Here is a 26699-nt window from a genome sequence, read left to right as displayed (position 1 = left end):
TCTGCATCACTACATATTCCACATCCAGGATGCTCCTACTGCTAGTTTTTGAAGCCACATTCACGTTAGCCACAATCCATATCAATCCTGTAGTTTCCTGTCAAATACTGCTGATTCATGTGTTACTTCTAAGAGACCACCTTCCATTCAAGCAGAAAACTAACAGCATTCACTTAGTACTTCAGAATGGTGTGAACAGCTTCATTAATTGGGAATTCAAGCAAGTTGCAAGGGAAAACTTAAAAGATTGTAGATGCTTGGTGAAGACATTCCTGCCCAATCTCTGATGCGAACACCATGCAAATATGGCTTGAAACACGGGGGGGGGGGATATATTTGCTACATTTAAAACTACTAATGTGAACATAGCCTTAGGGAGAGCACTATTTGCTATTCTGCCTTGGGCTGCAAAATGTCTTGAGCAGGCCATGAGTGCTTCATTGTAAATGCCTTCCTCACCTGCTTTGCAACTTTGTTCTGTGATGGTAACCATGTTGGCAAAAAAACCTTCATCATAAAGGGGGGGGATCAAACCTTTACATTACACCAAATCATGTCAACAGCATCCAAAGCATGAATTGGGGACGCCTGAATTCAAATCCCTTTGCAGTTCTGAAGGTCACTGCATGGCCTTGGGCACTCTTGTCATACAATCCACCTCACAGGGTTGTTGTGAAAACAGAATATGACACCCTGAGTTCTTTGGAAAAAAACAGAATGAAAATTGTGTGAAATTCAGCCTTTTCTCTTGGCCAAAAGGTAGGACAAACACACTAAGAAATAAAATGAATTCATGAATAAATCTTATAGTAGCAATTTTAAATATTAATATGAAGAAAAGAGATGATGTGGGAAGTGAATAGTGGGGAAATGAGTGCTTGGCAAACTGTCTCTTTTGCAAACCAATTATTTATATAAAATAAATATCTTGCCATTTTTAATTATTATAAAGTGCCATCAATATGCATGATGAATTTACAAGGGAACAGGGACTTTTCCTGAATAACTTAACCAAAATTCAGCACATAGGAATCAAGGGAGAAGAGTGGAGGGGAAACAGAGGCAGAGGCAAACTAAGGAAGACTATGTATTTATTTATTCTGAGGTGCGTATTAATTGACTGGCAGGACAGCCAGAGAGTTAGAGAGCACAGATTCGGTGGTCAAGAGATGCACAATTCAATCACCACATCATCAAAAAGGAAGCCGGCCAGTTTTAAGAGGCCAACAGGAGGCTGTAACCCGAAGCGCCACTGAGTGCAGGCTTGGGAGACTCCTGGGAAACAGCTAATAAGCTGCTTGGGAGTTGTAAAGTCCACAGAGCAGTGTCCAGATTTTAGTTTACCAAAGTTGGTACTGCTCCCCCCTCTGAGTGGAGGCAGCCTGGGACTGCTGACGTCACTGAGGAGCAGAGATAAAGGGGTGATATACAGCAGCTGGAAAACGAAAACTTCTAAGGCGTGCTGGAGAGAGGCTCTACTGCTAAGCTGACAGGAACCCTTTCTTACAGAGATCTAGGGAGGAGGAGGAAGAAAAGGGAACCATTAAAGATACCCTCAGAAAATTGCTGAAAAATGCCACAGAACGTTGTCCTCCCAGGACCGGCGCCTTGGGGCTTCAGGCTGACAGGAGGGATAGATTTTAAGCAGCCGTTAATCATATCCAGGGTATGTCCTTTTCCCTTCTCTTTTCTTTTCTTTTTCTTACAATGGCATCCTTGAAGTTGTGGAAGTGTGGAGTCTGCAGGAGGTGATGGTGTCTTACTCATCCTCAGACAATACATGCTTTGCTGAATGCTTTGTATTTTTAAAGAACACAACACAGGTGGTTGTTAATTTTGCACTGTGCAATCAATGGTTGAAGGGTTTCTTTTAATATGCTTGTCAAGAAGAGTGAGCAGACTTGACACTGCTATTTCTTCCCATGCACCCCTTACTCTAATGTAATATTCTTCTACCCAACCACATGAATGGTTACCAGTGCAATCCTAGATATGTCTCTAGAAGAAGAAAGCCACTCAATTCAATGGAATCAATCTCAGGTAAGGGGACACAGGATTCACTGGACTGCAGTCCTGTAATCCGCTTACCTGTGACCCCAATGAATGCAGTGGGATTTGGAATAGGGCCAAATTTGCAACACAATTTTGCAGTGCAGTGCCCTCACCCCCCACCACTTAGCTTCAGACAACCTGGAACAGGGCATTTATAGCACTGCTTAGGAGAAGGTGGGAGGACACCCCATAAATGCTGCTAGAGGGGCTCAAGCTTGGGTCTGGCTGCCAGCCCCAAACTTGAGCATTTTGTTTCTACATGAAGGAGAGTCAGGGTTTGGAGACTAAGGAACTGGAGAATGTGTCTTCTTTTCCTTTGCCTCCTCCTGTAACATCTTGATTATTCACCCCTCCAATGCTTTCAGAGCCTTCCTCCCACCTCCCCTATGAACAGAAATGAGAGAAACCTGTAGAAAGCAATGGATAAATTCAATTTTTTGCATACTTGAGTTTCCTTCTCAAAAAAAGCAAAATGTAGCAGCAAATACAGGAGTTCCTAACCATAGCATTAATGTGAACCTAGAACTTCCATCTCTGATGAAATAAGATGTGTCTGTTCTTGCTTTCTCCATATAGGCTCAACTACTATCATATTCGGTATGTCCTGGAAACTCACAGGTTCCTCTTGGACCATTTTGGGGGTTTTCTTTAATTTACAAACTTGCATACTTCAATCTACCCAGGGCTCCCTCAAGTTTATAGAAACCACCTCCTTATTTTTGGTTGTGATGTTTTGCTTTCAAACTAAGAGGTACACAGCCACCCACTTCACTTCACCTAACTGGAACTCTAACATGCATATGATAACTTGAAAATTTAAAAGGATGTTCCCTTCCCTGTTCAAGCACAAAGATGGCATATATAAAGAACGGAACATCATGCAAACTCTTCAACTGAAACCCTTATGCTACTTATTCTAGTGAAAAGAAACTCAAGGAGTCAGAAATTTGAGGTAGAGAAGCAAGGGGGCACAATCCTTTTCTAGCCCACTGCTTTTCCATTTCATCACCTCCTCAAGCCACTCCAGATGTGCATCTCCATACAACAACACAGCTGGGTGTCAGTTAACTAGTTTAACTAAGTTGTACAAAAGGAATTTGCAAGATAGCTTCTTGGGGAAAGGAGCTATACATATTCATTTTCACATTTAGGGTAAGTTCACACAAAATCAGCATTATGAGAGTTCACGGGGAGAGTGGGGTAATGATGTAATTAATTGTGCCTAATAAGGGGACAACTGAAGGATCAAATGTAGACATTTCTGAGTGCTATCTTCAGATATTTTTCAAAATGATTACACACTCACCCTGTTGGTTTGTAACTGGGAACTTGTTGTCAAGTGGGATATACTTCCCTAAAGCAAATCAGGTTAGTAATTTTATTGAGTTCATCTAGGAGCAACTTAACATGTCTATTACAATGCTAACTCAGAGAGTCTTCATACTGAATCAGTTGGGGTTACTTTGCTGACCTCAAAAATCAGCAAAGAGATGATATAGTTTTAGGATTGATTCATTAACAACAAACTATTTCAAGGCCACACCATCTGTACACAATGTCCTTTACAGGAGCATAAATCCTTGTTGAGCCATCCAGATTGATATACATTTTTGCCCAAACATGCACAGCCACTCCATATCTTTATCCTGAGGCAGCATGCACAAGGATGTGGAATGTTGCCATTGTGGACAAAAACTGTGAGACCTAATTTTGGAATTCACATTTCTGCATTTTCCATTACTTTATAATGCTGAGCAAATAAAGTCAGTGCCAATGCCTTATGCAAGAACTGTGATTTCAACACCTCTCTCATTTATTTCATTTTACTGCATGCACAAGTAGAATTAATTGGCCACAACCTTGAAGACCTCTACGGACTGAAAGATAGGATAAATATTTGAAATAAATAACAAAAATAAAAATGCTCCTACTGCAACAAAGTAGTTTAAATCTCACTGAGGTCAATTGAAATGACAGGCACATCCTTAACTGACATTAATAGAACTTTGAAAAGGGATTAACAGCACAGTCCTTTGTTGGCTTACTCATAATAAATTCCCATTGCATTCAGTGATTACTCACTAATTACTCACTAATAATTACTCACTAATAACTGTGCACTGGATCGTAGCCTTACAGAGCAGATCGTGCCCTTTAAGTGTTAAAAATTCCATATGTACTTTCAATATCACTATTTTACAAACAACTTCAATTTCACTGGATGCTACATATACAGCTAGTATTCCTTTCAGAATGAGAATCTAAACGGATTATCCTCTCAAATTTGTTGTCTGATTGAAAAAGTACAACTACACAAATAAAAAATGCCAGTGTAAGAATTACTGCTGACTTAACAGTATTTCAAATCAGAACTCTTGTTAGAGTTAAGGTACTAAATTTAGGCACTCAAAGAAAAACCAACACAGCTAGCTAGTACCATAAATAAAGAGTAGTTTGTTTCACCAGAATTCCATGCACTCTGAGTGTTTAACCTTCATAAAATGCACAAAGCACATGTAAGCTGATGTGGTGCATGCTTATGGCATCTGACATGGACACACTGGAGAAAGGGAAACAATGTCTGAGCTTAAAAACAATAGAAGACACTGTGGAGTTTTTGGACTCCTATTGCCTTTTATGGCATTATAAGAGGGAAGGACTTTCCATTATCTCTCAAGAAAAGTATTTTAGTAACGCTAGGCTTCTTGCCTGCATTTGTTTACAATAAGCTCAGTCAAGTTTAAAGTTCTATTAACAAAAGAGGAGCTGCATTTATACCTAATTACTGAGAAGTAAATTGTTTGGTATTATCTGAGTCGCTGTGAGACAAGTAGCTTTGGGAGCTGCTGAACAAGAACTCATTAACTGTCTGTTTCAAGGCCTACTGCTCCGTGCTACAAGGCATGTTTACATAAAAAGACAAATGTGAAGACGGATGCCTTGAGTTTTACTGGTACATCTGTTTGATGTTAACATATGTCAACTACTTTGATTCTTTTTCTCATTTATATGTAACAGTTCAGTATTTAGAAATGGATCTCTAAATTGCGGGCCCAAGCCCCAGAATACTTTAAATCAGTTCAATAAAACCTTAACTCCTTGATCCAAAAGATGTGGATTTATCAAAGCAAGTTCTAAAATCAATGGCCCTAAAGCAGCTTAGGTTAACCATTTTTAAGGTAACACAGTAAGTGCACAGTAAATGGAAGTGTGAACACAGCCACAGTTACAGTTTTAAGAATACATTTATCTCAGGTTGAATATCTGCATGCACTCCAAATACCGGTAAATGAAGTTGAGCTCCTGGATAACCAGACTTTCCCTATACACTTCAATGGAAGGAACAAGCTCTGTGTGAGCATCCCTTTGCACATCCAGAACTGAACCCTTATTTGAAGTGAGTACTGGAACACCTGAAGATTGAGTGGGATCCGTGTATACCATGGACAAGGAACCTGCAGCCGCCTTCAGAAGATGCAGTTCCTGTCATTCCAGATCTCTGGCTACATGGTGGGGCTGAATGAAGTTATAACTCAACAACATCTGGAGGGCTGCAGGTTCCCCATGTTGTACACATTCACATCTTCAAAGAATAATAGCATCAAGGCAATAGTGTCTACCAGACATTGTATAGTTTTAACTTTTCACTATCGGGAGCTTTTAATGACAACTTATTGGACTTTTCTAAGTAAAGGTATTTATGGATGAGGGACTTATTTCCTAGTGGCTCAGGCTATCATTTTAAGAGAATTGTACTGAATCCTTAGGAAAATGATACAGGCCAGATCTATGTTTTTCAAGATGAAGATGTACATATTTTTTAAAAAAAATTCTTTAGCTATGCCAATTTCCCATCAATTTGTGACAAGACAGCATGATCATTCAAAAATAGCTTTCAAATTAAGCAATAAATCTTTTTGGAATTGATTTTCTAGTAGCGTAGAGTTTTAAACAGACCATAGCAAAACAGAGTAGCCTAGTCAATCAGGTAAAGACTTCACAAGGGAGAGACAGAAGGGACTACTACCACCTGTTTATCTAGAGAAGTGATGTCATAATCAAAAAGCTATCTGTGGTTACCCAAACCAAATACAGTAAGACAACCCTCTGGAAGGTTTCAAGCAAATGTAAAACCTCAGGGCAGATAATCCAGACAAGCTAAGTATAGAAGTGGATTGAACTGCAGCCCAATCGTCAACATACTGCACTGCTTGCTTGAAGGCCACCAAACTAAATGCAACTAAGGCAAAAAGAGCAGTTTGTGGATTAATAAAAGCATGCTAAGAGACAGTTAAGCACATCAATGAAAGAAGCAAAATATTTCCTTATCTAATAACTGTGAGAAGGTGGATTTACAGATTAGGCAATTGACAAGTAGATTACAATATTGTCATGTTTCACAAAAAAAGCTTTATCAAGCAATGATGCTTCCAAACAATAGCTCTCGCTCTCTCTTGAGAACTAGGATACACACATCAGTAAGAACCACACATTAGTAAGGCAGACAACTTTTATTCTCTAGTAGGGTTGGTGAGCCTTTACTAATGGCATGACAGGTAGAAATCCAACATGGGTATGCATAAAAACTTTTAGCACATCAGAAACTTTTTCAGTCACACTAGCTTTTCACATATGAGGGGCGAATTATGTAGACAAGGAATCTCATCTGAAATCTGAACTGGTACATTCTAGGAAATGCTGAACCAGATGAGATTTCTAAATGCCCTGTGCTGTGCAGGGCATTGTACAGAAACTGTAACATACCAGAAGTTACCCCTAAGTGTTCTCCATGGCAAAATTATAATTTAAAAAAAAATACATCCCCGAAATGAGACTATATTCTCTGTTTGGTCACTTTGTGACAATGCCGCAAGAGTTTGGAAACCATTTCAATTATTTGAAATCTTTATTTCTTGCTACAATTAGAATCCCACCTTTCCTCCAAGGAGTTCAAGGTGGTGTACATGCTTCTCCTCCTCTCTATTTTATCCTCACAACAACCCTGTGTGGTAGGTAAGACTGAGAAATAGTAATTGGCTCAAGGTCACTCAGTGGACTCCATGGTTAAGTGGAGATTTAAACCCTGGACTCCCAGGTTCTAGCCTGACACTCTAACCACTGTGCAACACTAGAATGTGCTGAGGAGGAGATCAGGTCTGGAACTTCCAAAACCCATAGCATTTGCTCAAGCCAATATATCACTTGCTAAACTCTGTATCACATGCTTCATGTCTGGTATTTTTTGAAAAGAGAAATATTTCTGGAATTCTTCAGCCTTCTAGAAAAGGCTTGTGCAGTTTAACATTCTCTTTTACAAGGAGAGGTATAGAAACCAATAGGAAGGAGTGGTTCATGGCAGAAACTAGTCCCAAGGTTGCCAGGCCACAACCATCACCCACACCAGACCTAAGTGAGCAATGTTTGCTTTTCCTCTTTTTTGTAATTATAACAAATTTCAAAAGTATTAAGCCAACAACAAAACCTGTTACATGCGTAAAACTGTATAAAGCACAACGAATTATATAACCTGTGTGCCAACAATCATCACCCCATCCATATGCAAAGTAGATAAAGAAAATATTAGAGAGCAAGTTTCTGTTTTATACATCCATACTGCTAAACAATGGCATTATAACTCATATAAAACACTGAGAAATCTATATTACCATTGCAGATAGACTTGGTGACTCATGGTCCCTCGCTGCACATTCCATGTCATGCAACATAATGTAGATGACAGTTGTCTGTCCTCACTGGCAGCACCAAAACTCTTCTGAACATAAGCTTGTTTTAGTATTTTAACTCTTCGCATGTTTTAAACTATTGCTGTATAATTTTATTGAGGGTTTTTTTGTAAACAGCTTTGTTTTTTCTACAATCAACAGCGTAAAAATTTTATGAAATAAATGCTAAAATATCAGCTAGCACCAAAATAATAATAAAAAATAGAAGCTAATGGTTATATGCCTGTCACAATGAGTCACAGATCAACTACAGCTCATACTTGAAATTAAGTGAAGTTTCACCACATCCCTTGTGTCAAAATAAGTTGCACTGAAATCAATACAACTTCTTAGGTGGAAACAGGTCTACTTATCATTTAAAAGAAACATCTTGTGTTTCTTTCAGATCACTCCAGGAAGCAAAGCTTCACAAGCCAATTTGTGCCCTGGTGACATCATTATAGCTATTGATGGCTATGGCACAGAGAACATGACTCACAATGATGCACAAGAGAGAATTAAAGCAGCGTCACACCAGCTCTGTCTGAAAATTGAGAGGTAAGATTTCGCCATATGCTTGGAGTGCAATACAGTGGTACCTCGGGTTACAGACGCTTCAGGTTACAAACACTTCAGCTTACAGACTCCACTAACCCAGAAATAGTACCTCGGGTTAAGAACTTTGCTTCAGGATGATAACAGAAATCGTGGGTGGTGGCGCAGCGGCAGTGGAAGGCCCCATTAGCTAAAGCGGTACCTCAGGTTAAGAACAGTTTCAGGTTAAGAACGGACCTCCAGAACGAATTAAGTTCTTAACCTGAGGCACCACTGTAATGGATTCAATATTTCCCATCTAAATTAAAGTTTGCCATTATCTGATGATTACAAACATTCATATCCATTGATCCAATATATTTCTGGGCCCAACATCCTAGATGTTCTTGGCATGATAATGTGGAAAGATTGCCATGACAATTCCTAGTCCTGTTTCCCTTGGTGTAATATATCTTCTGCAGCTTCTCAGACTATTTTCTACTAAATAGTCCCACTGTTAAACAGCACTGCTCCTTACAGGTTCGAATCAAAATAGTACTCAGTTTGGCCTTGAAGGGAAGGCACATAATGGAATGAGGCTGTCTCCCAGGCCACCCATCAGTGGGTGATTTGAGAGCAAGAAATGCTAGTCAAGGGGCCAATCAGGCAGAAGCAAGCAAAGTAAGGACAGGGAGAAAGCATGAGCACAGAATAACCTGCTGCTCAAGAGCTAGCTGGAATTGGATTGGGCAATGTTTAGTTAGTCAGGGCCCTGCAGGGTTCAACAAGAGGAGTGTGAGACTGCAGAAACTGGAGACAGTAGCTGGATAAGATAACAAGGAATTCAGCAAGGGAGCATGACTCATACCTCAGTAAGTAAAGTTGTCTCCAGGCCCAAGGCTGCTGGTTCAAATTCCAGTATGCTATTGTCCATAGAAACTTGGGGCATTGCTTCTTTTCACAGACACCAAAGCAACCAAATTCTAAATCCTAGCTCAATTTGCAGTAAAGGGCAAAAGTTTGCATTTCGCCTAATTGCATTGTAAGATATAGCCCACCCATTCTATTCTTGATGTTACCATTGTCCTTACATGCTTCAGCTTTTCCAGTGTATACATTCTTACCAAGCACAACCTATTCTTTTAAAAAAAACCCGAAACAGGTTGATTGTATCCATTTTATGTTTTGTTTAAAAACACACACTTTGGATTCAGAAGTGGCTCACCAGTTGGGACACAGGCACTTTGCTAGCTTCCTGGTAGGTGTGTTGTTGTTGCTTACGGGAGGGACAAGGCAGTGGGGAGGTTGGTGTGGTGCAAACACACCAGCAGATTAGTGCCAACATCCCCACTGCCTCTCCCCTCCTCTCCCTCTGATGAGTAAGCAACAGCAGCCCATCTGCTAGGAAGCTGGTATAGTGGCTCCACCCCACCCAGCAAGTCACTCCTGCCTGTGTTGCTATGGGGTGCTCCCAGATAGATATTTATTGGGGGATCAGTGCTGCTTAGGCAAAGTTTTTCACAGCAGCCATACGCATTGATTTCAAAATGCCAGCTTGCATCCCACCCACATTTAATTTAGATTTACCCTGTCTGAGATAATTCTGTTAAGTTGACATAACTTGTTGCCAATGACCTATTTGCAATATTAAACCCCCATTTGGAAGCATCCTTAGACTTTCACAATTCCTCTTATCTTTCTTTTGCCACAAGTAAGCTTACAAGCATTATCTGAAATTTTCCCTGCTCAACAAAAACTAAAGGACCACTGTCCTATTTTTCTTTAGTTACCAATTCAGTATTGTCTACTTTTCATGAGATTTAATATACAAATAAACAGTTAACTTATTTAAAAGTTAAGTTTTCATGTTGTGATAAAAGGGAGACAAAAGCTTTGGGGGCTTTAGGATTGCATAACACATTGAATGCAGATGTGCTATATTAAGGATTCCTCATTTTTCACCCTACAGGGCAGAAACAAGAATGTGGTCTCCGCAAATAACAGAAGATGGTAGTCCACATCCATTCAAAGTGAACTTGGAAGCTGAACCACAGGTAGCAAATTGCTTTAAATCAGCAGCATTCCCATTGTATTTTGCAGCAGCTTACTTATATCTTTATTATGTTTCCCAACGTCTAGTTAACCTCCTGTTAAACATAAGATATCTTAAAGCAGTACATCCCTATACTTTTGTATGAAAAACCATTGGAAGCTGTAAGATTCTTACATCTGTTCTGGACATGATCTTGAGCCATTGAATTCTTAATACCTCACATGTTCCAGAGCCGAGTCCTGACACTGAAAACAGCTTCTAGGGAAGGACCCCAAGGACTGCTGGTTAAATTTACTCATCCTCACTCACCTGAGTATCACACCTAACCCAAATAAGTCTACTGTCTTAACCCAAGCCACATCTGCACCATACATTACTGTATATCACTTGAAAAGCCATGGCTTCTCCCAGAGAATCCTATGAATTGTAGTTTGTTAAGGGAGCTGAGAATTGTTCGGTGACCCCCTGCCCTCACAGGGCTACAATTCCCAGAGTTTCCTGGGAAGAGGGACTTATTGTTAAACCACACTGGGAATTGTAGCTCTTTGGGGAGAACAGGGGTCTCCCCAAAATTCTCAGCAGCCTTAATAAGCTACAATTCCCAGGATTATTTGGGAGAAGCCATGACTGTTAGTAGTATAATAGTACTTTAAATGTATAATGTGGATGTGTCCCCAAATTGAAATTTTAAAGTCTCAGAATTCTGAGGGAGTCTTATCTTCCTTGGTCAGGCAGAAACCCTCTACTGTATCCTCAGCCTGGTTGATTTACAGCCATCCTGGATGTAACACTGATGATGTAACTTTCTTAACAATGCATGCTTATGGTTAGTTAGTGTGTGACACTAAACGGATTACCCATTCGGGTAGTCACTATTCTAGATGAACTGATCTGAAGTAACTTGTGATATCTATTAGGGGCACACCACACAGTGAGCTTGAATAGTAATAATATTTGGAAACTAAGGCATGCATAATAGAAATACTGCATTGTTTGAAATCTCAGTAACAAAATAATATGTCAAAATCAAAAATACTGAATTCATTTTACAATGCTGAAAATGGTCTTTTCAAACCACACATTTTAACCTATACAATGCCATCCTGATAAATAGGCCAACTGGTTTGTTTGAAAATACTCTTCTGATGCTTGTAAAATTCAAAAGGTGTCCACCATTTAGAGCTATCTGTGTGATTATGCCCCTAACAGCTTTGTTGGGACTTATAAATTACGTGCAGTGATTACTATTTAAATTTGGTCTTGAGTTCTCAGTGAATTTATCAGACAAATCAGCCAAATTTTAGAGGTTTATTCATACAATAAATGCAAAAGCTGGACTGTTATTTTTTCTGTTGCTTGCTTTGCCATTTACACTTTGTGCACATGGTGATATTTCTAGAAACTAAAATAAACTCATTGCAGCAATGATATACTTTTACAGTAAGACATTACAAATATGATGTTGTTATAATATGTACTCTTTCTGCACTTCCATCTGTAAACTAATCCCAGTTAAAAACCAGTTGATGATATATTTATCAAAGTTAATTTACATATAACATGGTTTCTGACTATATAGGATTTACTTGCATTCTTTGAAATGCACCTTGATTCCACAAGCACATTTACTTGGAAGTAAGCCCCACTGATAGTATAAACCTTTGCATTTATCAACCATCCCATTAGGTTGATATACCAAGAAGTGGAAATCTTGCTCAACCTGTCTGGCTTTTGAGATATTAACGAGTATTTCCCACATATTTTTAAGCATATTTTCTCAGCTATATGGACGAAGGGTGGGTGTTTGAATAAAAAAATACAACTGCAAATTTTATTGTTAGGATGCTGATGTGCTAAATATGGCATGCTATGGGTTTGCTGCATTTGCTTCTAGCTACAGAATGTGCACAGCTGAAACATGTGGCTGAGTTTACAAGATATTTCAATGCCAGGTGTGCCCACACTTTTAAAGATTAGTTTACTAAATCAACCAAAATGACTCAAGCAAGTGAATAGCCTCACTTAAGTAGGCTGTAGATCTGGGCTTTTGGTTTCAGTGGCACTTTTGTCCTTTAACTTCAGTGATATTGGAAGCATTCTATTTAGAACTCCACACTATGGTGTTTGCTTATATGCTGGGTCTTTTTCAGTTTAGTCTTGTCTACTTTTAGAACACTGATCTAGCGCGCGCACACACACACACACACACACACACATACCTATTATGTGTCCATGTCTTTTTTACTGAAGGTTAAGCTGATTTGTGGCTGTGAGACTTTTCAAGCAAATATGCCGAGACGTTAGTACATGTGGAAAATAGATGCATTTTAAAAAATTTAAATGGCTATTTAGCCTTTTCATTTCAAAAATTGCTGTGGGCTCTGCCAGACAGCTTATTTATTTAACATTAATCTTGACTTGCTTGCACAAAGCTTATGCAGAAGTTAGATTATATCTGGTCTTTATGGAGCATTTGTTCTGATGCGTTTGTGGGAGGATATACAACAGGGGTCAGCAAACTTTTTCAGCAGGGAGCCGCCCACTGTCCCTCAGAGCTTGTGGGGGGATGGACTATATTTTGGGGGGAAACATATGAATTCCTATGCCCCACAAATAACCCAGAGATGCATTTTAAATAAAAAGCACACATTCTACTAAACCTAAATTTCCTGGAATCTGCTTGAATCCCTCCTGCAAAATATTATTAGGATTGTTTCAACAGTAGCCTCTAAGTGGTAAACAATAAGGTTACAAAAAAATCAATAAGCACAAATCTGGTTAAAACATAAAATCAGAAATCTTAGCATTAAAATGCCTGCTAAAATAAGAAGTACCAGAAGTTAAACAGAGAGGCGGACTTTTTGAAGCCAGCGAGGAGCATATTCCACAGAATTAGACCCACAATACTGAATGCACAGCTATGAACTGTGCATGTGAGCTATGGGGGATCACTAACAGTGACTCCCCAAATACCTCAGCAATTAGGCAGGGATATAAGGGATCAGTGGTCCTTAAAATATCTGATCCCAATTGTTGTCTTGTAATTTTTGAGATTTGATTAGAGGCTAGGAGAGGATATATTTATTAGATTTTATCCTTCCTCACATTGTTGAGTTCAGCAGAGTGCCATTCCTTTGCCACTTAAAAGGGAGCTTGTATAAGCAAGTTTTAGCCTTTTAACATTAATAAACCAGGGTGCTTTAAGGCAGGCTGGATTTTCCTGATATTACCCACCTTTTCCTCCCCCTCAAATAATAACCACACAATAGGTTTTCTGGAAAAGTTAAAATAACATTTACTCACTCAGTCTACATCTTCAAGAACAGCAGCAGCAAAATGTAGGCAGGCTTAAAATGCTATTTAAGTTACTAAGAGACATTAAAGTCTAGCTTAGAGATAGAGTCTGAGCTGAAGGTTACAGGTTATAAGAAAAAAAGGTGTGCCCAGGAAGGGAGGAGCACACTAAGTTATACCTCTTCCTGTCAAGACACAAAAGGGAAGTGATGTCACAGTCCTCTCTAGTAAGAACTGAAGGAAAACTCTACGAGCTTCAGCCCCTATTATGTGCCTAGCTAGAAAAACATGAATTTTTGATTTGACAGCTATAAATATCCTGCAGTAATTAATACAAGAACCTTGAACCTGGCCCAGTAATATATGGATAGCCAGTGCAAGCTTTTCAGCACTAGAGTCATGTGCTGGTGGTAGTTTGGCCCTACTGTACTAGCAATCCAGCTGCAGCATTTTGCACCAGCTGGAGCTTCCAGACTGGGCCCAATGTTGACTCCACAGAGAGCATTGCAATAATCAGTCTTAAAGTTACTAATGCCTTGTGACCAGGGCAAGCTATCCATGTCCAAGACTGACTGAAAGTATCCTTTCACAGTTTAATCTGAAACATGTTTACTCTGACATAAATCCTACTGATTTAAAGGGGACCTACTCCCAAATTAAATATGCATAGGATTGCAGGTTTCTGTTATTTAATCTGAGTCAGAGAACCCTCTCCCCAATCCCTGATAATGTCTAGCAATCCAAACTATGTCATTACATGTGTAATGCTGAGTTTTGCCAATACCATGTCCCTTTATTGGATGCAATTTGCAGGGAGAAATAAACTTCAATGACAATGTGAGTTGACTCATATTGGGATTACTAGAAATTACTGGGGAAGATAGAAGGCAGGGTGGCTACTAATTTTGACTGCACCTCTTATGTAATATCTAATTACAGCCATATTTAGCTACACAGCCAAATTTACAGTTTCTTCTACAGAAATTAGCAATGACATGTTATTGTCTATAAGTATATATCCTCCCTATACTCCTCCATATATTTTCTATAGTGAAACACAGGATGCTTGCTTAGTGGTTTGCAGCAAGATGTGTTTTATTAATAAGTAGCAGCATTGCCAGTTGTGCTTGTTATTGGCTTTAATGTGCATTGTAGCTTTGTGTATTTTGTCTGCCTGTTATGCACAGGAATTCAAGCCCATTGGTACAGCTCACAACAGAAGGGCCCAGCCTTTTGTTGCAGCAGCAAATCTCGATAACAAAAGACAGGTGGTGAGCTCTGCCTATAACTCTCCCATTGGGCTGTATTCATCTGGCAATATACATGATGCTCTTCATGGACAGCTGCGGGGCCTTATCCCCAATTCACCTGCAAAGTAAGTAAGATGCTCTAAGATGGTCTTTTGCTGCAACATCTGTTTAACTGGCTTCATGGTCTCAAGTCCAGCTCTTGCTATTCTTTTTTTTTTTCTTTCCTGATGCTCAAAATATACAAAATGTTATTCAAAAAATTTACCTCTAAAATGAATCTTCAAATAAGCAAGACCAATATTATAGACATTTCTCTTTCAGGGGGTAGGCTACACAAGACATTATTATTATTAAGCACATTCCAGCCAAAGCTAAATACTGAAGGCACATCCTATGTGCATGCACACACAAGATGCACACAGGAGCAAGCCCCATTGGTTTGACTTACTTCTGAGTAAACATGGATAGGATCAGGCTGCAAGTATTATTGATTGCAACAGGCAATATATATAAAAATGGTGTGCAGCCTCATCCTATGTGTACACATATGTAAGTCCCACTCTGTTCAATGGGACATATTCCAAAGTACGTGAGCTTAGGCTTGTAGCCTAAAAAGTTAACTTTGGCTTGACTGTTCCTATTGTTCTCTTTTTCTCACAATAATATCAGATGTATTAATGTTACTACTATATAACTAACAACTCAATAATTTACAACATGTATGTTAACTAATCTTTTCTGGAAGCAAATATGCTTGCTTAAGTTAAAAACAACAACAACCCTGTATTTCCTTTTCTTCTTCTTCTCCAGGACTTGGGCTACTTTGAACACAAGCATAACATTCGGCCAAAACCTTTCATAGTCTCAGGCCCGAGCAGGTTATAACTTCTCTGTGTAATCTGTAACTGGGTGCATGGTATTTTGTTTTTTAATGAAAACAGTAACAATGCTATTTCAGTATGTTGTAAAGCCTTCTAATGGATAAACGCTTGCTTTGCAGCACCTATAAATCTGAGATCTAATGCCAAAAGAAACGCCTGTTTCATTTGTCATGGAGAATAGTAGTGAAAGGGCACACTTTTTGTGCAATTATTGATCAAAGCCACAACAATCTGCCAAGCAGTAATGCGCCTGCAATCAGGTTAATTTCAACTGAACCTACATCAGATAATTTTTTGGTGCATTACAGAGATCAAAACTGAAATATCACACGTAACATTACTTACAGGGCTTTAAAATATGTAGTAACGCACATACAAACAAACTACAACAACACTATGATGTTGGGCTAGAAGGGAGAATGAGAAAGGAGGGAAGGACCTCATATTGAACCTCCACAGGCTAAGGCAGGGGTCTGCAACCTGCGGCTCCGGAGCCGCATGTGGCTCTTTTACACCTTTGTCGCGGCTCCGGGGCGGATACTAGCGAGGGGAGGAGGCGCATTGTGCGCCCCGAGACTCCCCACTGTGGTGGGCGCTGTACTGGCTGTGACGTCGCATGGGGGCGGTGCGTGCGTTAGTCACGCACTGTCCCGACATCACCTTCCCGCCCACTGTCAGATCGTGGCTCCGGAGATATATTTGTTTTAAATGTCACAATGGTTTTGCGGCTCCCAGGTTTTTTCCCTTCGGAAACGGGTCCAAGTGGCTCTTTTTGTCTTAAAGGTTGCAGACCCCTGGGCTAAGGCTACCCAGTGTACATCCAAGGACACCAGTAGATAAGAACAAGATGGCACTCTGATGAAATAGAGCAGGGATAGAGTTTGATAGGGATGTTTCTGTCCTTTATGGAATGCTTAATGATCATTCTTATAGAATTCTTCAATGGAGGAAGTGACTTGTGGGTTGAAAATGGAGAGCTACATATGTTTATGTCCTGCAGGAGATGACCATTTTGCAGTTAATGTGTCATTAACAAATTACACATCGATACTCTCATTTTCTCATCTCACAACGCAGGTGGCACTGTGGGTTAAACCACAGAGCCTAGGACTTGCCGTTCAGAAGGTCGGCGGTTCGAATCCCCACGACGGAGTGAGCTCCCGTTGCTCGATCCCTGCTCCTGCCAACCTAGCAGTTCAAAAGCACGTCAAAGTGCAAGTAGATCAATAGGTACCGCTCCGGCAGGAAGGTAAATGGTGTTTCCATGCGCTGCTCTGGTTCGCCAGAAGCGGCTTAGTCATGCTGGCCACATGACCCAGAAGCTGTACACCGCCTCCCTCGGCCAATAAAGCGAGATGAGCGCCGCAACCCCAGAGTCGGCCACAACTGGACTTAATGGTCAAGGATCCCTTTACCTTTCTCTTATTTTCTATTTCATAGGCAAATGATACTATTTTGCTTATTTGGTTAGATTGTTTTGCACATCGCCTTTCATCTGAAAATCTTAGGGGTGGGTAGCAGTTAAATTCAGTAAAATGCAGTTCACATCAATACATAATACCATTAAAAACACAATAAAAGCAAAATAAGTTACTAAATGTCAGTGACCATTCCCCCAAGTCTAGCTTAAAAAAGCTACGTTTTGAGCTTTTTAGAGTAAGTGCCAATTCAATTTCAAGGGACAGGGAGTTTCAAAGCCAGGGTGCCACCACAGAAGCTGGCATGCACATCACCACTCCTACTACTGAAGCACTAATTGCGGTGCAGGGGCTGGTGTGCAATTGGACTGCTGGGCAGAAGTCTAGGAGACCAACATCAGGTGGAGCGAGATATGACGACAGGTGGAACCACCTTCTGACTTTTTGTAGGCAAGAAGGCAGGCAGAGTGCCTCACTTGTAGTTTTATAAAACCTTTAATGTGTCAACACGAATAGAAGTTATTAATATTGCAGTTGCTGTATAAGGGATTATTATTATGACCAGAATGTAACTGAAATTAATAAGATTTTGGAACGCAGAAATAAATAAAATCATCAAACCATCAATTCTAGCATGCGGGGGACCACCTTATCTAAATTATATAATTCGGTATTTGAACGATTGGTACTGGTAATTGTAGTATAAATTGGTATTGTTATAACGAGGCTATTATTGGATTGTAATTGAAAACTAATAAAAATTATTATCAAGGCAGGCAGGCAGAGGGAGACTGGCTGAGATCAGTCTGAGATTGTTGGGGCACTACCCCGTATGCCCTAGGACCAGCGCCAACAGGCAATAGCTAAGGCCTCCCTCGCCAATCTCCCGAGTTGTGTTGTAAGAATAAGTTTGTTGTGTTGCAGAGTATATAGTTCTATGCTGAGCATAATTTTTGAGTTTACATAGCAACATAAAATATCAGCTGGTGGGCGTCTGAAATATTTTGCTAAATGCACTCCTTCTCCTTCTGCAGCACTCGTGGGAAGTGCCCTATTGCTTCTAACAAAACCTGGCTGTTAACAGTGCACTTCAGCTTCTGGAGTTAACAGCATCATCATTGACAAGCTTTGCTCATGCTTTCCAAACATGGATCATGGTTTTATTTCTGAGTAACGGTGTGTGGCTGTATGGCTATCCCCTTGTATGGATATTTAGCAAGAGTGATCTGGCAACTGTAAAGTTTCTTACTTGCTTTGGCACATGTGCAGCTCTTCTGGAATTCTTTGTCTTGCCTTTGATGGTAAGGAATGCACTTTTCTTAAGGCAGTTGACAACATGGTCCTACTTAAATTCCACATGGCATCCCTGAGGGAAGTTAGTTCAATGAAAAAGGATCCATGATGTAGATAAAGCTGCCATTTAGCTGAGGGTGATATTTCCATCTTTATAATATTTGTGACAGTAAACACCTGAAATTCAGTGAAAGATGACAAATAATGAATATTGTGAATGTCTGAAAACTCAAAGAGGTATCAGTAGATGCAGCAAATAATCTACATGTGATTGCCATCAGTCACTAGAAGTGACTGAAATCTGGCTTCAATGTTCCCAAAATCTGGCTTCATTGATCCCAAAATTTGGCACTGTGAATGTTCACCAAATTTGGGACATTAAGGTTCCAGTCCAATAATTTTACACCCTCGCTGTCTGGGAGGCAGTAATACGCACTGAAATCAGTGGGGCTTACTTTTGAAAGAGGCATAGGATTGTTCTGTAAGGCTGCAGTCCTTTGCACACATGCAGAGTATACCGGTAATTTCTTTCTGACGTAACGTGTTTCGTAGGATTATGCTGCTGTAGTATTTACATATTAGTCCTACAGCATGTTTATCCAGAATTAAAACTTAATTATTTTTGTTATATTTCTGCTAAATAAGTCCACATCCTTAGAGTAGTTTCACATATCTTAAAAAATGGTAATGTTGGCAATAGAGGATGTGCAGCTGAACTGTCTGTTCACTCCCCACAGTTCCCATCTAACAACTAAAAAGGGCACTTACACACCTTTCGTTCCCTGCTATGGGCACCCCATGGGCATCTCAACATGGGATAAATGTACAAGTTGCCCATTTATTTCTTGCCAATTGCCTCCTGCAATATTCAAAGTTACCCCTAAGCTTCCAAATTAAATTAACTGTAAATTAAGGGGCTTTCCATCTATCTGTCTTAGTAAACCATGCTTAGGATGCAGATAATGCCATATAATTATTATAGGGCTTGGCCACAACTGAGCATTATTTAGCTAGTAATCCACTCCCCATCCCATTCGAATTAGACTCAAGTAGTCCACCCCACATATACCTGAATTTGTGCATAGAAATTTATTAAATAACAACAATAAATAATAAATACATTAGGAGCAACTTGAGTCTTTCCTGTTCATACTACTAGGCATTCCCTTTTGTGTTTTTCCACACTGGACAGCCAGTGTGGTGTAGTGGTTAAGAGTGGTAGACTCATAATCTGGGGAACCGGGTTCGCATCTCCGCTCCTCCACATGCAGCTACTGGGTGACCTTGGGCTAGTCACACTTCTTTGAAGTCTCTCAGAGTGTTTGGGGGGAGGAAGGGAAAGGAGAATGTTAGCCACTTTGAGACTCCTTTGGGTAGTGATAAAACGGGATATCAAATCCAAACTCCTCCTCTTCTTCTTCTCAGCTTCTCATGTGTTGATTCTATTGGTAATGTTCCAATGGCTTTTAAATGGGTACAGAAGGCACAGCTTTTCCTACCACAGTGAGATTTGTGTCTCATAGCAATTCTGAACCAAGAAAAAAATATGTGGTCAACTGCTAATACAGTCCTAATCTATGTAGTTTGTGTCTTGGACCAATGAATATTTAAAATTGAGGACTCTAAATTAAAAACTGACAAAGAATGCATGCTTTTGTAATCCAAAACGAATGCAAGAAGAAAATCTGACACGTCTGATTATTTCTGTGGCATCAAAGACTAAATAATTAACAGATCTTTACACCTGTTGTATTAGCATACTGGTGCTTGGGATGCCTTGTGGTGCCATTACCTCAATGTGTTCTTAGGAAATAGATTCCACTAGTGCTGTTGCAATGCTGTGCAAGCATCATAGATATGCATTGGAACAGTACTGGAAATATCAGTATTATCTCACAAAGTTGTTATTTTATACATACGATTGGCAAGAGAAGCTTTAACTTCCAAAATTTCTTCTGATTCTGATTTACTGTTCGAATCTGGCCATTAACCTGTGCCATCCTTGACGTAATTATGTGCTGAAGGAGGTAGTATGAGACAAACAAACATTTGATGAACTATAAAACTTAGAAGTTTTGCATAATAGTTGTGATCTCTTTAAAATTATGGCAGATTATACTCAGTAGAAAAATACACAAAAGTTGTCTTTCATAAAATGTGTTTTTTCTTGCATTTGATTCTTTTGGGCGCTTTTGTCACTCTGGAGAATACTTCTGCTCCCTGTTATTCATCTTCTTTTCCTCTCTGGTTTGCATCACATATTTTTGTGTACTGGTTTTTGGCACAGTGTTTGCAGTACTCCTTCCGGTATTGACGGCGGCAGCGGACGTAGCACACCCTCTTCAGTTAGCACTGTTAGCACTATCTGTCCTACCGAATTGAAAGCTGCATCTAAGATGGCCCCCAACATTCCTTTAGAAATGGAACTGCCTGGTGTCAAGATTGTACATGCTCAGTTTAACACACCTATGCAATTGTATTCAGATGACAATATTATGGAAACACTGCAGGGGCAGGTTTCTACAGCACTGGGGGAAGCCACCCTGATAAGGTAATCCAAGCCACAATGTATGGTTAGCTTATTTCTAAGGCATGAATAGTGCTGCCATTATTGTTGCTTCATTAGTCGTTAAGGCTTTTAAATATATCTAAACCATACCAATTTGAAAGTCAGTGTGAAATTCTGAAAGTCAATGCCTATTTAGTCATCAATTTCAGTGGGATAAAGACTGTCACCTTGGTTCTATGGAAGATGTACAGATGGACAAAATGTAGCCTAAATTGAGAATTATTAGGAGAACCACTGTGTCATGCCAGGGAGATTAAAAATGAAGTTTGGTTAAGTTTCATATAAATGTTTTTAGGTTTGTGAAAATTTTATGCATTCTAACTTATGTTTAAATTAGGGACAAATGCTTGAAAGAAAATATTTTGACTTCCTAGGGAAATGAAGAGTTTTAAGTTTGGTTAAGTTTTTATATAGCTTTATACAATTTGTGTAAATGTTACTTTGATATGGGTATATAGCTCTCCTTATATGTCCAGCTCCTACTTTGTGATAGTTTGACAACTAGAGACTTGATAACAAATCTCAATCTATATGCACTCAGCTTGTAAACAGTCACAAGAGTCCCATAATTGATGTCAACAGGAAACGAGACATTCAGATAAATTGCCCTATATATAAATTACATTTACATTAAAGTATATAGCAATTGTCCTGCTAATCTGCTGGAAATTGGGCATCTCTAAACTTTTAGAATTTTGTGTGCACTCACAAAGTAGCTACATTTTCTGGACAGTGATTCCCTGGGGTGTTCATTAAGTGAACTGACTTTACCCATACTGCACTCCTGGACTAAATGTTTATTTATCATATTACAAGTAGTGGCAAGCATGCTTTTGGGAACCATTTCAGTAAAAAAAAAGCTCTGAGTTGTTTTTGTTGATGGGGTTCATTTTCACCAAGTATGAACTTGGAAATGCCATATTATTCCCTAGGGGTATTTTGTGTCTAGTAACTAATAGAAGCTTTAACCCTTCTTGTGGGATGCGCCAGTTGCCTATAAGATGATGATTAAAAATCAAGAGTTAAATCTAAAGTGATTAAGCTTTAATTTCCTTTGAAACTGGTAAACTTCATTTTCTGAGCTTTATATTTGTTCTCTGTGTAGATTTTCTTTTGCACATTGCTAGAATGGAACATGATCTGACTTCGTTCAGTACTGTGCCTTCCACTTTTGTTTTAAACAATGCAATTATAGTGAACATTTACTGGTTAACTATCTCATACAGCTCATTGATTTTTCAGTGACCCAGTACCAGCTGCAGTGCCCCAGTCTGATGTGTATAGGCTGCTACATGATGATCAGCAAGGACCGAGTAAGCCACGTCAGTCCGGTTCCTTTAAGATTCTACAAGACATGGTCTCTGATGAATCTGGTTAGTTGCCATTTTTGTACGGCATCTCTCTTCACTTACATTGCATTACAGTGGTACCCCGCAAGACGAATGCCTCGCAAGACGGAAAACCCGCAAGACGAAAGGGTTTTCTGTTTTGGAGGCGCTTCGCAAGACGAATTTCCCTATGGGCTTGCTTTGCAAGACGAAAGCCCATAGGGAAATCTCCGGGGACCCCTTTTAAATGCTGGTGGTGGGGAGCAAAGCCTTTCCCCCCCCCCTCCGGCCTTCAGAAGAGGTCCAGGAAGGCCGGCGGGGGCCGAAAGGCTTTGCTTTCCACCGCCAGCATTTTAAAAGCAGTCCGGCATAGCAGGGAAGCGCTTCCCGCTATCGCGGACGGCTTTTGAAGGCAGGCGGGGGGAGCAAAGACCTTCGCCCCCCGCCGGCCTTCAGAAGAGGTCCTGGACCTCTTCTGAAGGCCGGCAGGGGGCGAAAGTCTTTGCTCCCCCCTGCCTGCCTTCCCGGGAGAGCGGAGAAAGGCAGCGCCTTTCTCCGCTGTTCCCGATGGCTTTTGAAGGCAGGCGGGGGGGAGACTTTCGCCCCCCGCCCGCCTTCAGAAGAGCTCCAGGACCTCTTCTGAAGGCCGGCGGGGGGCGAAAGTCTTTGCTCCCCCCTGCCTGCCTTCCCGGGAGACAGCAGAGAAGCAGCCCCCTGCGACCCTCCCCCGGCTGGAGAGGTGACGCGCGCCTATGGCAGGAGCCTCCATAGGCGCGCGTCACCTCTCCAGCTGGGAGAGCGCGCGGGGGGCTAAAGCAGCCCCCTGCGACCCTCTCCCGGCTGGAGAGGTGACGCGCGCCTATGGCAGGAGCCTCCAGAGGCATGCGTCACCTCTCCAGCTGGGAGAGCGCGCGCGGGGCTAAAGCAGCCCCCTGCGACCCTCTCCCGGCTGGAGAGGTAACGCGGGGCTATGGCAGGAGCCTCTATAGCCGCGTGTCACCTCTCCAGCCGGGAGAGCGCGCGCAGGGCTAAAGCAGCCCCCCGCGACCCTCTCCCGGCTGGGGAGGTGACGCGCGCCTATGGCAGGAGCCTCCATAGGCGCGCATCACCTCTCCAGCTGGGAGAGCGCGCGCGGGGCTAAAGCAGCCCCCTGCGACCCTCTCCTGGCTGGAGAGGTGACGCGCGCCTATGGCAGGAACCTCCATAGGCGCGCGTCACCTCTCCAGCTGGGAGAGGGCGCGCGGGGCTAAAGCAGCCCCTGCGACCCTCTCCTGGCTGGAGAGGTGACAGGCGCCTATGGCAGGAGCCCGCCAGCATTTTAAAATCGCCCCGGGACAGCAGGGGCTTTTAAAATGCTGGCGGTCGGCAGCAAAGCCCTCCTGTCCCCGGAGCTTGCTGGGCAGGAGGTGGGAAGAAGGGCTTTTCTTCCCACCACCAGCCTTCAGAACAGCCTTCTGAAGGCTGGGGGTGAGAAGAAAAGCCCTTGTCCCCCCCCCCCAGCCTTCAGAAGAGGTCGGGGGACAGACTGTCCCCGGACCTGGTCTGAAGGCGGTTTCCCTAGGAACGCATTAATTGATTTTCAATGCATTCCTATGGGAAACCGTGCATCGCAAGACGAAAAACTCGCAAGAAGAAAAAACTTGCGGAACGAATTAATTTCGTCTTGCGAGGCACCACTGTACATGTCTATGATGCAGCCAGGAACGCCACCTTCTAGGGGCAGAAGTTTCTTCGCCCCCCTCAATATATGCTAGCAGAGGGCAGGGCCCCCTCAATATTGAGAGGGCGGAGGAGGCTGAGCATGACACAGTTCAGTGGCTGCCTCCTCCTGAGCTTGAGAAAGGAAGCTGCACGATGCAACTACCTCTCCTATGCTCAGGAGGAGTCAGGCACTAAACTGTGCTGCAATCGGCCTCCTCCCGCTGGTGCAACATTGCACATGCATTGTGTGCCAGGCACATGACATCACTCACACATGATGTATGCCAGCCCCCAATCTTGCACGCAAGACAGCACCTCTGGATGCAGCCACTTTGCTTAAGCTAAGCAGGTTTTGGGCTTGTTAATTACTTAATAGGAGGCAACTCAGGACATCACTTACACATTGTCAAAAAAGAGGGAAGACATCACCAAAAAAAGGGCACAAGCCTGCATAAAATTTGCATGCCATGATTAACATATACAGATGTGAATTAAGAAAGAATTACAATAATTTAGCTAGACGTAAGATACTTCTCATTATTGTGGGGAACACTGTGACCTGGTGACCTGTGTGCCTACTCAACCTGTTGATAGGAAACTTCTAAGGTTGCTGTTCTCTCTTCTTACAGAGATGGGAGACTTGGATTGGAGTGCACTTCAAATAAAATATTCCTTTAAAGAGTGAACTATCCCCTGATAGCCATTCAAATAAAGAACTGTAAAGTAGGCACGCATGGAACCTTGAGTTCCATAATGGAAGAAAGGCACTAAATAAAGTAAAGCCTAACTGGAACATGCACAGTGATACCAATATAAAATGTTAACCAAGAGGGTTAAACATATGCAGACCATGTGTTCACAGTAAAAATGAGAGGGAGATAAAAGTAGCAGCATATATCTATTGCTTAATTAAATGGAATCCTGTAACTTACTGAGCAGTCCCATAACTCAGAAGTAAATCCAATTGTGTTGAATGAGGATTGCCCCCTAGTATTTATCGGAATGTGCCTAAGGGAGAGAGTCTATAGACATGGCACCTGCATATAATGAGTGAACCTATTTTTTAAAACAGCTTAAAAATTGAGGAAATCACCAACATTATGCCAGAGAATTTGGATGGTTAAAATAATAATCAAGCTTTATATGTTTTGTTAGGCAATCCCTTGTTTTGTTTTGTTTTAATACTAATTAGCAATCTCATCTAGTAACTTTGCAGATGAGAATGTGACACTAAGGGAGTATTTTTAATAATTTTTCTCCTACGCCATTTCCTCCGTCTAAATTGCATTTAACCCAAGACACTTAGAAGATGCCTTGAGCTCTGTCCTGTCCTGTAAACAAAAGTGGCATATTTTTCTTTTTCTCCAGATGGTCGGGCCCCTGCTATAAGGAGTGTGAAAGCACCAGTAACGAAGGTACCTGCTGCTGGGGGAAGTGTGCCAAAGGTGCCCTTGTGTGACAAGTGTGGAAATGGAATTGTGTAAGATATTTTATTTTACTTCTAATTGATTCATGGCATAGGTCTTTGGAAAAGTTCACATCAATTTGTGGTGGGTGGGTATCTGTGATTTCTCTTTCATGAAGTTAAACAAAATTCAAAGCATTCATACCTCTTTATAGAGCTATTTTTTATTACACATTTTTATGCATTTTGTTTTATTTTGTTGGTGCAGCATATATTTTTAAAAGGTTACATAAGGTTTGGGACAATGCTATAAATAAAGTCTGCATAGCCTGTGTTGCTCTAAAAGAAATGTTGGCGAAGCTTCTTGATTTTACATGCTCTTCTTGGCTCCCACTGAAATTCAACCTCAGCAGGGAGCCTAACAGATGCTGTACAGACGGGCTGTAACAGCATATGATCAGGAGCTGCAGAGGTGAGGGTATCTTAAATTTACTTAATGGTTTTCATCAGTCAAATTTTGGCTTGCAGGCATCTAGGTATATTTTATTTTTTATTTTTAAGAAACCCGATTTTGTATTTTCATAATTGAACTTTAACTTATGTTATTTTCACACACCCCCCCTTTCTTTGATCTACAGTGGCACAGTGGTGAAGGCACGTGATAAGTACAGGCATCCTGAATGTTTCGTGTGCTCTGACTGCAACCTCAACCTGAAACAGAAAGGCTACTTCTTTGTGGAGGGGCAATTATACTGTGAAGCTCATGCACGAGCTCGTATGAGGCCCCCAGAGGGATATGAAGCCGTCACTGTTTATCCCAAGGCTTAGCTGTCTGGAGAGACACAAATACCTGCATGCTCACATAAGGCACTATCCGCTTACAGCAGCAATACGACTGAATGCAATCCAGCATTCTGCTTTTTAAAACAGGGAGGGAGACAGGATGGAGAAGTTGGGAGAAGGATGATCATTCTTGTAGCCCATGTTGGTATCTATGGAATTATTTCCCAAAACATTATCACTATGGCTGCCAGTGTAATCCAATGAGTTATAAATCTGACATGCTATATTAAGATCCTTTGCAAATTGAGTTCATGTATAATACTATGAGTAATCTACAGTGAGAGAACCATACTGTATTTTTAAAATGTACCTCTGTTTCTCTGTACAAGTGCAATTAAATGGCTTTTTTTAAAAA

The 26699-nt window shown here is 41.0% G+C and overlaps 1 protein-coding gene and 1 long non-coding RNA gene across 10 annotated transcripts in view; one reads left to right on the top strand and one right to left on the bottom strand.

Annotated features, from left to right (window-relative positions):
* The window catches only part of LOC309540779, a 104109-nt gene that overhangs the window by 74106 nt on the left and 3304 nt on the right, over window positions 1–26699 (bottom strand). For 2 of the 8 annotated variants that reach the window (XR_014223476.1, XR_014223477.1), the window contains exon 2: window positions 18455–18675. This is a non-coding gene — a long non-coding RNA (uncharacterized lncRNA). Of the gene's footprint in view, window positions 1–18454; window positions 18810–26699 lie in introns of those variants that run through there. The other 6 variants (XR_014223479.1, XR_014223480.1, XR_014223478.1 and 3 more) reach the window with 5 other exon arrangements.
* On the top strand, window positions 1270–26699 carry PDLIM3 (PDZ and LIM domain 3). Of its 2 annotated transcripts, XM_082237923.1 has the most exons (8): window positions 1275–1666; window positions 8182–8333; window positions 10279–10363; window positions 15717–15784; window positions 20786–21049; window positions 22310–22440; window positions 25465–25576; window positions 26140–26699. In XM_082237923.1, exons 1-8 carry the CDS (start codon window positions 1574–1576, stop codon window positions 26327–26329), a joined length of 1095 nt encoding a protein of 364 aa, XP_082094049.1. In that variant the 5' UTR covers window positions 1275–1573; the 3' UTR covers window positions 26330–26699. The 2 variants fall into 2 exon arrangements, with proteins under 2 accessions (XP_082094050.1, XP_082094049.1); XM_082237924.1 differs by lacking the exons at window positions 15717–15784; window positions 20786–21049 and adding an exon at window positions 14844–15031 and having other exon boundaries at window positions 1270–1666.

This window comes from Podarcis vaucheri (genome assembly GCF_965113315.1).
Source record: "Podarcis vaucheri genome assembly, chromosome: 9".
NCBI classification, from domain to species: domain Eukaryota; kingdom Metazoa; phylum Chordata; class Lepidosauria; order Squamata; family Lacertidae; genus Podarcis; species Podarcis vaucheri.
This window is presented reverse-complemented; position numbering and strand designations above follow the sequence as displayed.